General features: G+C 32.0%; 1 protein-coding gene across 3 annotated transcripts in view; it reads left to right on the forward strand.

Moving 5' to 3' along the window:
- The window catches only part of LOC132736442 (bile acid-CoA:amino acid N-acyltransferase-like), a 34,593-nt gene extending 22,966 nt beyond the window's left edge, over positions 1–11,627 (forward strand). For 2 of the 3 annotated variants that reach the window (XM_060723581.1, XM_060723579.1), the window contains exon 9: positions 10,854–11,627. In XM_060723581.1, coding sequence (XP_060579564.1) covers positions 10,854–10,963 — 110 coding nt within the window. In that variant the 3' untranslated portion in view covers positions 10,964–11,627. Of the gene's footprint in view, positions 1–8,205; positions 8,283–9,092; positions 9,181–9,944; positions 10,186–10,853 lie in introns of all 3 variants that reach the window. The other variant, XM_060723582.1, reaches the window with a different exon arrangement.
- The last annotated feature ends 283 nt before the right edge of the window (positions 11,628–11,910 follow it).

Consider the following 11,910-nt stretch of genomic DNA (forward strand, 5'->3'; position numbering starts at 1 on the left):
ACGGAACAATTTCGTATATAATTTATTACGGTTTAAACCGATAAATCGAGTAAAAATAGAAATCCTATTTATATAAACAAACTGGGATTACCGTAGTAACTAAAATAGCTTAGATTTCCGTAATATTACTTCGTCTGATTCCGCAGTATGATGGAATCGCCCGTATTGTCACGATTGCAATCGGAACTACATCGGCTATTATCATTAATCCGAAGAGTGACGGAAAAGGCCGAAAAGTTGCGATTGGCACGATTGCATCTGGTTTTCCGTTCAATCATGCACCAACAGATGTAAGCAGGAAACCACCTAACCGGAACAAGTTTTCCACATGAAATGGCTTGCAGCCACGGCTGCAAGCCAAAAAGAGGTGAACAGATTTCTCCTTGTTTTAGACCAACGATTAAGTCCATGAAATCCGAATATTGGTTACAGTGCCTGACACGGCATCTCACGTATTCATACATTGATCTTATAATCCGTAGCATTTTACCATTTATTCCAAGTTTATACATTTTAAACCATAAAGCATTTCTGTAAACGCTGTCAAAACACTTTTTCATATCTATAAATGTAGCATAAAGTCTTTTCCCATTATTAAAACTACTTTCTATTATACTATTTAAACAGAAAATCGCATCTGTAGTGGAAAACCCCTTTTTAAATCCAAATTGTGAGTCTGAAATAACATCATGCGTAAAACACCACTGAGATTATCTAGCATTTAGAATAGAAGTAAACAATTTTGCTAGAACACTGATTAATGTAATTCCCCTATAGTTATTCACGTCATTTTCGTCGCCTTTCTTGAAAAGCGGTATTATTATCCCATCCATCCAGGCAGAAGGAAAATAGCCACTGGAGAATATCTTGTTAAATAAGTCAACCAAGTGTGACGTGAGAATATCACTCCCTTCAATTAAATATTCATTTATAATTTCATCACTCGATGCCGCCTTTCCACGCTTAAGACCTTTGATCGCTCGATATACTTCAGAGCTTGTAATAACAACATCCAGCTCCTCAAATATAGGGTTGTCCGCAGTCAGGTTTTCACTACAAAATTGCTCGCTGTTTTCATCAAAAGTAATATTTATTTCTTGTGAAAGATTCTTGAAGTACTCATGAAATTGTTCAACAGATATACTACCCCCTTTCATATCTTTTTTCTTTGAAAAGTATTTCCAAAAGTCCTTTGGTTTTTTCCTTTTTAAATCCTCGATTTCTTTCATTTTGACATGTTTATATTTATTACGTTTTGATTTCACAATCTTTTTATACAAACGTTTTTTACACATAAGATTAATCCTGTTTTCATCAGTTTTAAATTCATTAAAACAACGTAATGCTTCAATATAATCCCGTTTTGATTCTCTGCACGTTACATCAAACCATTCCGCGGGTTTTATAACGGCTTTACTTGCAAATTGCTTCGGTTTTGAAGGACAGTTTTTTATTTCCTTTGAGAATATTGGCTTCGCCACACAGTTTATTAGATTAACAAATTCCCCCACAGCATTATCTATTGTAGACTGGTTTACAGTTTCTAATGTGCCCAAAACATGATTAAACTGGGGCAATTTAGATATTAGACCTCGTCTATAGGCTTCACGCTTATCTGGGTCCCATCTAATTAAGTTTGATGTACTTTGTTCAACACATGATGTATCATAACTGTTTATGGCAATACTGAAGCAAATGATTGCATGATCTGAGAACATGTTGAAATCAGATATGTGAAATGTCTGGATTAATCTGTAATCATCTTGCTTACATAATAAATAGTCTATAACGGAGCTCCCATTGTATCCGCAGAATGTATACGATTCTGTGTCCTTGAAACGCCCGTTACAAATCCGTAAATCCGTGGCTTTGCACATGTCTAGAAGCTGGATACCGTTAGAGTTATGATGAGTGTCCATTGTCGACCGTTCGATTGGAATGTCCGGAACATAATCCTGTCTATCCATGACTGAATTTATTCTATCGTATAAAATATAGTCTGCTTTTCTACCAACTCTACTATTCATATCTCCCGCAATCAGTACAGTTCCTAAAGTCTGATAATAATGTATATCGCTTTCAATAATTTCAAATAGATTGCTATTGACAAAATTATACGCCGGTGAATCTTGTCCCCATATGTATGTTGCACAAATAAAAATATCACTTTCTATCCTAAAAAAGTCTTTGTCTAGTTTAATCCAAATGACTGTGTCAAAGTGATTACGAACTACTGTTATGCCTTTTGTAATTGATTCTCGACAGTACAACACTATACCACCACTACATCTACGTGCCTTTTTATGCTGGAATTTGCGATAAAAATTGTGAGATTTGTAACCATCGAAATCTACTATACTATCCTGGTTAGTCCACGTCTCTAGCAAGAAAATGACATCGTAACTTTCAATCAGGTTACAGAACTCTTTATCGTCCATTTTATACTTAGTTAATCCATTGCAGTTCCACACAGCATAGTCACGTTCAAAACTGAGATTGCTCTTCGTATTCAAGAAGCATATTCTGTTAATCTGTAGGTGTATCTCTTTTATATGTTTGTATGACAAAAACATTGTTGAACCTGGAACTTAAGATATTTTTAAGTTCAAAGTTGAACGTGGACTATTCTATTATAATATCAATACCGCCAGCGTAAGGAATTTTCAATCTAAATTAAATATGTGTAATTAAATTGTCTTAAACACTAAATAAACACGTTTCTCTGATGTCAATTGAAAAGTGCGTTATGTGAAGTTTAACCTTCAAAATAGGCAAAGCAATCGAATCGTCATCAACGTTGTAATCTTTTCTTATTGTCAATTCTTTATAAACAGACAATGACAATTTCCAAAAGTCATTGGTTATATTTTTATAGTTATTTTGTGTGTCATCCATACGATGTGATGCCGGTGTAGTTAGGGGTCGTTTTGCACAGATATGTTCGTATTTTAACCACAATAAGGCAAAAGTGGCGTCCCCCTCGTCAAACTGTACAGACGTGTTTTCATAAATGGCAATGAATTACATAGTGTTTGCGTGTAAAAATAAGTTAGAAGAGTACATATGTGGGATCCAGCCTCACTAGATGTTTTCCATAAAACATTAAAACATAAAATGAACTTACCGACAACAGCGAACGGCCATTTTTATCCGCCGCTGCGATGGAGAAACTAAGTGTTTTGTCGGTTGATTTTTTATTGATTTGAAGTGTGCGAGGTATTGATTTGAAGTGTGCGAGGTATGAATAATAAATTTTTATAATTTTCACGGCGGATAGTCGGTCACAACGTGTAGTAGATAAATATTTTTTTGCCATCAAGTGCCTATGGTATCAGCGTCATAAAATGATCCATGAGGTCAATATCCTTAACATGATACCGGAAACAGTTACCATCACTATGTGAAATATCGTTTACTTTTTAGTTTTTACCATACCAGTGATTTTATGCTAGTGAGATACAAAACATGCAAAACAGATAAAAACAGTGAGTATATACATTGTAAAATAACTGGGTTTAAAGGTGTTTGGATTTTTTCATATCTTTGTTTACATGATTATATGTGTGTCTATTGAAAAATATAGGGCACGTTATAGATAGAGGAAACTTGACACGGGTTAAATTTTAGAATGCAAGTAGGTCTTAATTATTTTGATGATTTTACGTGTGTGTCGTAAAAAAATATAGGTCACTGTATTTTATTTACGGATTATATCTTAGGATGCAATGAGCGTTTTAAGTTTGTTTGTTTTATCATTATTTGACTTTGGATAAGTTGTTATAATTGTTATGTATGTACAATATAAATTTTGAATTTATAACATATACAGATCTAGATAATATGCTGTGTTTTTTACTTGGTATCGATTACATATTGTACTATTCCGGGTTTACACCGGTTTTATATCCATATTTTCAAAGCTTTAATGTTTAAAAAAAGAAGAGAAAAATGAAAATTGTACATGTGCGACTGAATAAAAGTCGTTTGACGTCTTATCGACTAACTAAAATGAAATCATGGTTGAATGACTGATCAAAATGTGTTAATGTCAAAGTGCATCATATGTAGAAGTTCACTGAACTGTCCAATCCACATCCCCATGTAATGCGCGGATCCAAAGGGGGTTAGGGGGGGTCATGCACCCCCCTGGGATTTGGGTTTTTATTATAACCCTATTAAATTACCTTTTTTTGTTTAAACAAAAAAACACCCCCCAAAATTTAAAGCCCCCCAATAAGCTTTATTTTTGTCTTTTTCTACTATTATATTTTCGGGTGTGGGGGGATTTTAGGTTTCAGGATTTTACCCAAGTTTTATTTCCCAGACCTTTCATTATTAAAAAAAATTATATTTCACGTTTTAAAAGCATTAAAAAACAAAAACGACTTTACTTTCTGCCCATTTTAAAATATTACTACAACGATAATTAAAACCCTTTTTCTATTTTAACTGAAAAAAAAAATTTTTTTAAAAAAAGTTTTGAAAGTTTTAACAGTAACAGTAAATGGACTAAAATGTTATTTTTTTATAATAAAAGTTTTAAGGGAAAAAACATTTTATGTAATGGTTTAAAAAAATTTTAATTTAAATTTAAAAGTAAAAATTTTAGGTAAATTTTAAATAGAGAAGGGGGTAAAAGTTAACCCAAAAGAATCCTAAACTTTTGAAGTACTTCCGAAAAATATAAAAGCTTTAACTAGAGAAAGTTTTGAGGCCCCGACCCGGGCCCCCATGAACCCTGTAATTTGGCGCCCCCTTTTGGGATGTCGATTAAAAAATGCCCAAACATTTTACGTGTCTGAGCCCGGTCAGGTGGTTACGGCGCTGAAAAAAGTTGTTGAAAATGGAAAAAATTTTGAACCCCCCGTGTTTTTAAACGAAACAAGGGAAAAAAGATAACTTTTCTACAAATTTAATTTGGTTTGGGTTAAATTTTTAAAAATTTAAAAGAAAAAAAAGTAAATTTTTTTATACTGTTCTTTTATATAATTATAAAATTTTTTGTTAAATTGATAAAACCCCTATAAAAAGTCTTACTACACAATAACATGTATTTTTTAAAAATTAAAATGTTTATTAGAGTTTTTTTTAAAATTTATGTATAAAATTTTTTTAGCCCCCCGCGGCTGAGGGGTTGCTTGAGGGAAAAAGAATTTCAGCCAGTTTTTCCCCGCGTAAGATCTAGGGCCATTTAAAGGGGTTTTAACCCAAATGGGTAATCATTTGCTCAAAACAGGTGGGTGTGCTAATGATTCCCGGTTTTGCTATGACTTTTGGGAACAGGCCAGGTTTGCCCCAAAACATTTTGGTTTTGGGCCCTTTTTGACCCTTTTAAGTGTTAAATGTCCCGAAAACCCAAATAAAGAAACAATAAAATTTTTTGACTTAGGTGGGCAAAAGCGTACCCCTACAACGCCGAAAAAATTTAATTTTTAATTTAAAAATTTTTGAAAGAAAAAGATATAAAAAACGTTCGATTTATTTTTTAATTTCGTTTACTGAATTTTTTTGTAGGGCCAGTAACCCTAAAAAATTTTTTCAAAGCTTTTTTTTAAAACTCAATTCAAAAAAGATATTTTTCATATTTAAAAAATTGGTAAAATTTTTGGGCCCCGTCTAATACAAACGTTCAAGGATGGAAAATGCCTTTTTACCCCCCAAAGGGGAAATTTTGGGGGTAAGAACCCGCCCAGTTATATTTTTCCTCTTTTTTCGTTTTGATTCACTTTTTAACATAAAATTTTAAAGTAATCCTGGGATGGTTTCCCTGCAAATTTAAAACCATTGTTATTTCAGGAGTTGAAAACCCAAAGGGTTTTTTTTTTGGGTCTTAAAAGTTTTAATTTTCCCCCAAATCAGTCGCTAGAGTCAAAAAGACGCCAACAAATGAAATTCGAAAAAGTTTATTCGGGCGCTCACGAGGAAACCCAAAGGGTGCCCGGTAATCCCCAAACAGCGCACAAGTTGGGGAAGGGAAAACAAAAACAGGGGGAAACGAATACAAATTAAAAGGGAAAATTTAAAGGGGGCAGTTTTTTTCCAAAAAGGTTAAAAATTTTCTTTTTTTTATACAAAATTTTTGTTACTAAAAACAAAAAATTATTGGGAAAGGCCACAAAAGGGCGGGGTTTATAATCTTGGCATTTGATAGATAATTGGGGTTTTTCAAACAAACCCAAAACACAAAAAACCATTAACCCATTTTTTAAATGGGTTAAAAAAATTTTAAAAAAAAATTTAAAAATTCTCATTTTAAAATTTTTTAATAAAAGTATTATTTTAAAACATTTTAAAACCCCTGCGTCAGTTCTATACAGCGGGGAAAAAAAGACTATTGAGAAATTATTCTTGTAGAAATATTCGCGCTAAATATAAATTCGCGAAAATTTGAAACAGCCGAATATTTCTACACATACAGTATTTCCTAACTAATGTTTAATTTCATCTGGACTAATTGACCTTTTTTGGGCATGTCCAAAATGTATTTATTTCCTAATCGTTGCACAAGTAATGCACGTGTTAAGAAAACTATAAAAATGTTTTAATTATGAAAAATGTAGGTAAAGGTCCGTTTCCTAGTTTGGTAGACATGTTTGGTGGATTGGTCAGTATCATTGAGACACGTGCGGCGTTGTTGGCGTCACATGGTTACGTTACTTATGGCGTTATCTTATATGCACGTTGAGAAGCAAAACCTGGCTTTGAGGACAAACTTGACGTAGACCTCGTTTACGTTAAGGTAAAAAAATTTGTTTTCTTTCATTTTAAAACTAGTTAACATTTAATCAAACACGTTCATTAAAATATTTGACAATACTCTATAAATGTACGAATTTGTATCATTGCTTTTAAACTTTGTTTTGTTTGGCTTTTATAAAAATAAAAGAGTGTTTTTAAACCTTTCGGAAACAAATTTTATTTATAAATAAATTTTCATAGTTTTATCAGACATACCTCAATTTTACAGGAAAGGCATATGAGTGGTTGATGGAACAAGATTCATGTGGTACTAACAGACTGGGTGCTGTCGGGTTTATGTTACGGTGGGATGCTGGCGTTAAACTCTAGCTTTTCTTATACCACAAGTAGGGTTAACATTATACCCTTTACCATTCTTCTTTTAAATGTAGGTACTAAATTTTTTATGGTTCAAATGATTTTCATTTAAATTTTGTGTTCCAACCGAACTCGCAAAGGGGGGTTTTTCGGAAAAAACAAAACCTTTATAGTTTCACGGTGCCACCGATCAAAAAAGAAAATCAATCGTTCGCTTTTTTCAAAGTTTTAAGTAAAAGTTTATTTAACCGGTTTTGCGGGGGAACAAAATATTCTTTATGACTATTTTTTTGGCTGAAAAATTTCGTTTTCGTTTTTTTTCGTTTTTATATGAAAACTGAAAAATTTTGTTTTGCGGAAAATCCCAAAATATTTTTTTCCGAAGTAAGCTATGTCAAAAATTTATTTTTTACATAAGGTTTTTTTTTAAGGCTTATATTAAAATTTTTAGTACTTTATAAAAATTTTGGAAACAAATAAAATTTTTAAAATTTTGCAAATTTAAAGTTAAGCAAAGGTTTTTGATATGGAAGGGAAAATTACATGCCCTTCTGAAAAAAGAGGACATAGGAAAAAAACAAAAAACTTCTATTCTGTGAAGTAAACAAATGCAAAACAATTACAGCAATTTATTAAAAGAACTTGGGAAAAAACAATTTTAACCCATTAGTAACAAGGGCCCATGGGAAAAAAGTACACGCACATTCATGCAAATAGTGTCATATGGAAGAAACAGTTACATGCCTATTCATGTAAAGTATGTCATATAGAAGAAATAATTACACGCACATTCATTTATATAGTGACATATGGAAGAAACAGTTACATGCACATTCATGTAAATTGTGTCTGATGAAGAAACGATTACATGCCCATTCACGTAAATTGTGTCTTACTGAAGAAACAATTACATGCACATTCATGCAAATTGTGTCAATTTAATACACATTCATGTAAATAGTGACGTATTCACGCTCACGATTTATCGTGCAAACATTTTGAAAAATGGATGATGTATACTTCATTGAGAACAAATGTTAAATCATGTGCAAATGACATACTCTTTCATGTCGATTATAAATCCTTCTTATATCATAAAGTTTGTCTTGCATGAGTCGAAACTCAAATTACTGCTGTTATATGTTGTAGATCAAAGCTGTTGTCAATATAAATGGGCTGTCTGTGACTCCTGTCAAAGTATGGTTCAATGAACTCTATCCGTCATGGTACGTTTTCTCATGTAGACATGTAAAAATAGCAGCTATCAATATGAAAAATACTTAAGATTTATTTTAGTTAATGGCGAATGCTAAGTTTTATACGATTATGTCATTTGGAAAAAATGTCATTTTCTTAGTTTTGCTTTACTCAACATTTCTAAAATGCTTGCGTATTTCATTTTCGTTACATAGCGTAAACAATGTAACAATACGACAGAATAATATTAGATAATTTCGTTGGTAGATGATTATTAAGAAATTAAGAAAAGAGATTATACAAATGTAAGCGACTTTTTAACATTCGTATCCGTTCATGTATTATGTTACTGTATGTACTGTTTTAAATCTGTTTAATTAAGTAATTTAAATGCAGTACATGTACATTAATAGATACTGCATACAAATATTCCTTTAGTTGAAGTTCACCACTATTTGGTTTCGATTGACCGATCTGACCAAATTATAATTATGATGGCATCTGACCATTGTCTTGAAAAAAGATGATATTCTGCAGATTAAGCGATGATCTTTAGTAAGCATTTGTGGTGCTATGCGCAGGTAAACGAAATATGGTTCGTCTTCTCGGAAAGGTCTTTAAATAGTACTGGCCTTATCGGAGTGGTCCTAAAATAGTGTCCGCCTGCTAAGAGAGTCCTGCCTACTTGGATATGTCCATAAATAGTTTTCGTCTGCTTGGAGAGGTCCTTATGTTCTCCTCTAATCAGAAATGCTGGGAAGTTGTCAGTGTTTCATAGAAAATGGATAAAAATTGTATAATCAAAAGTGAACTGTTTCGATATTTTTTTTCTGGACTAGGCCTGACAATAATAGGGCGTATTTAACAGATGAAGGGTTAGTTGTAAAAGATGGATTTTATTTAGAAGAGAAGAAGTTTCCTGTTGAAGTAAGTTTTTAAAACATAACATTATTGCTATTTCAAATGATAATAACAGTTGATATTTTGCGGAGTTAGTTTTATATGAAATACTACCTTTCATACGATAATTGATTTTATCCTCTATATACGTGCACTTTGCTCCCAGTACTGGTTATTCTATTTGATTTAAACTTTAGAAGGTGTTATGTTGTCTTTTGTCTATGACATCATAGGGTAATGAGTATATAGACAAATAAGTAAATGAATAATTGGAAGATAAAATTTATTTAAAGTGAATTAGTCTGTAATACAAAAAAATAATTACGTTGGTAGTATTTATAATCAGACATGGAGAAATATATACGGATGTTGTTGGCAAGTGTGAGAGACATAATGGGGTATTTTATATCGTTTTATAGCATATAATTAAATGTTCTAGGGCAAAATATTATTATTCATCATGTAAATGTTTATACTAAACCACTTAGAACTTTAACAACATGTTTTTCTTTAAGTAACATTTCATAAGAATATCCAAATGATATATTTCTCTAGTTTTATCAATATTAGAAATTATCATAAAAAATATGTCCATTGTAGACCAATCCACTTTAAATCTTGTTTTTATTCTTCACGATAAACAAGTCCATCCATATAATATTAACTATATCTTTATATGAGTTGCTATGTATGTCTGTTTGTAAAGTCTCTTATGAAAGTTTGGTAATAGATTAGTCCATACCTTGGCGTTGAGATTTTGTATTTTTTAAAATTGTTTTGAATGTTTTAAGGCTTGGAGACATGGTGCGAAGATTCTCGTTATAGCTGGTGAAGACGACAAACAAATTGACCCTAAAACACAAACATATTTCTATGAGCTTTGTCCAAATGAGTTTAAGCACCTGGTTGAAGTGTATAGGTACCCCGGAGCCGGTCATTTAATAGAGCCACCGTTCTCCCCTCATGCTCGGGCGACAAATCCGGGTAGAAAAAGAATGGCAACTTCTGAGGCTGTTCCAAAACAATATCGTGGTAGGCAAATATATATATATTAGAATCTATATAATTACTAAACATGTATAATGTATTAGTTCATGCTTATGTTTAAGCAGATTTGTACAATATACAGTTCAATTTGGTACAAAAGTGTTTCAAAAGAAAAGCATATGAATTATGTTTATATTTATATGTATCATAATATCGACAGTGCCTCCTTGTGTTTCTAGTATATGGACCGATAAGTTAGCATAAACATTTAATGGGCCGAGAATACTTGCTGAATGGGGTTCGGTGGTGTGTTCTATTTCTTGTATAGCGTCAATTAAAATTTGCATTCATAATCTGTACTATAAGTTATACCAAATAGATCATTTTACTTAAAAAAAAATCATAATCCGCGCAGTCTGATCAGGATCGATGCTGTTCGCTTACAAACCCTATTACAAGACAGTTTAGTAGAGAAACTGATAGCGAACAGCATGGATCCTGATCAGACATGCTGGTTTTGTCGTGACGCGGCTCATATGGACATATCCTCATGATTGCTATATAACTCTCTTAATTATCTTGTATGGTCACAACTTTTTGTTTATTTTCAATAAATATTTCCGTAAGGGCTTTTTTATTTGGGAAATGCAGAATTTCTTTACATTTAGATGGATAAAGATTGTTTCTATATTAGATAAACTGTATATTTACAGACGCGGATATAATGAACGGTGGGTGGACCGAACCGCATGCACATGCCCAGGAAGATTCTTGGAACCGTACACTTAAATTCTTAGAGCAAAATGTGAAACAAAGGAGATAATTGAATTTGAAATAATAGTGGAAATGTGGAACAAAGGTGACGATTAAATGTGAAACAAAAGTGAAAATGTGAAACATGGGGGATAATTAAATTTGAAATAATAATGGAAATGTGAAACAAAGGTGACAATCAATTGTGAAACAAAAGTGAAAATGTGCAACATGGGGGGTAATTGAATTTGAAATAATAATTGAAATGTGAAACAAAGGTGACAATCAATTGTGAAACAAAAGTGAAAATGTGCAACATGGGGGGTAATTAAATTTAAAATTATAAATAGTGAAAATATGAAACAAAGGTGAAAATTAAATGTGAAACAAAATTGGAAATGTGAAACATGGGGGATAATGAAATGGGAAACAAAAGATAAATGGAGAACAGTAACTGTTAACGACAAGTTCTTAAGTTGTACATGTTTTAATAATCAGATGATATTCATAAGCAGTGGAAGAGGATAATTTCATAAGAGCAAGGACGGAGAAGGTGAAACAATATGATAATCAAATGTAAATTTAGGGAGAAATTTTTTTTTAAATTTAACAGTCGTGTTGCGTCACCCATATGAAATATTTGTCTAACTGAAGTCAAGTGATAATTATAACTGTGCCATGTACGCAAACTTGTGCAATAGGTGATATCATAGAAAATCTTTTTATTTCAAGGTGTTTTTATCCATTTTCTCTTGTTTTTTACTTATTTCCAAACATTAATCTGTGGTGTTTATAAAGTTATATAATATATACAGAATATACATCTCATGCCGTTAGCTCAAAGTAGCATGGTTTATATAAGCTGTTTAACACATGGAAAAGAAATATTTAAGCGTGTGTGTTTTGTTTGTTGTTGTTGTGTTGTTGTTTTTTTGTTCTTTGGGGTTTATTTCTGTTGATGTGGTCAAATTTAAAGAAATTAAAAATGTGGTTGATTTCATGATAAACACAATTTAT

This window comes from Ruditapes philippinarum, unplaced genomic scaffold, assembly GCF_026571515.1.
Source record: "Ruditapes philippinarum isolate M1 unplaced genomic scaffold, ASM2657151v2 ctg4309_1_1_1_1, whole genome shotgun sequence".
Taxonomy (NCBI): Eukaryota; Metazoa; Mollusca; class Bivalvia; order Venerida; family Veneridae; genus Ruditapes; species Ruditapes philippinarum.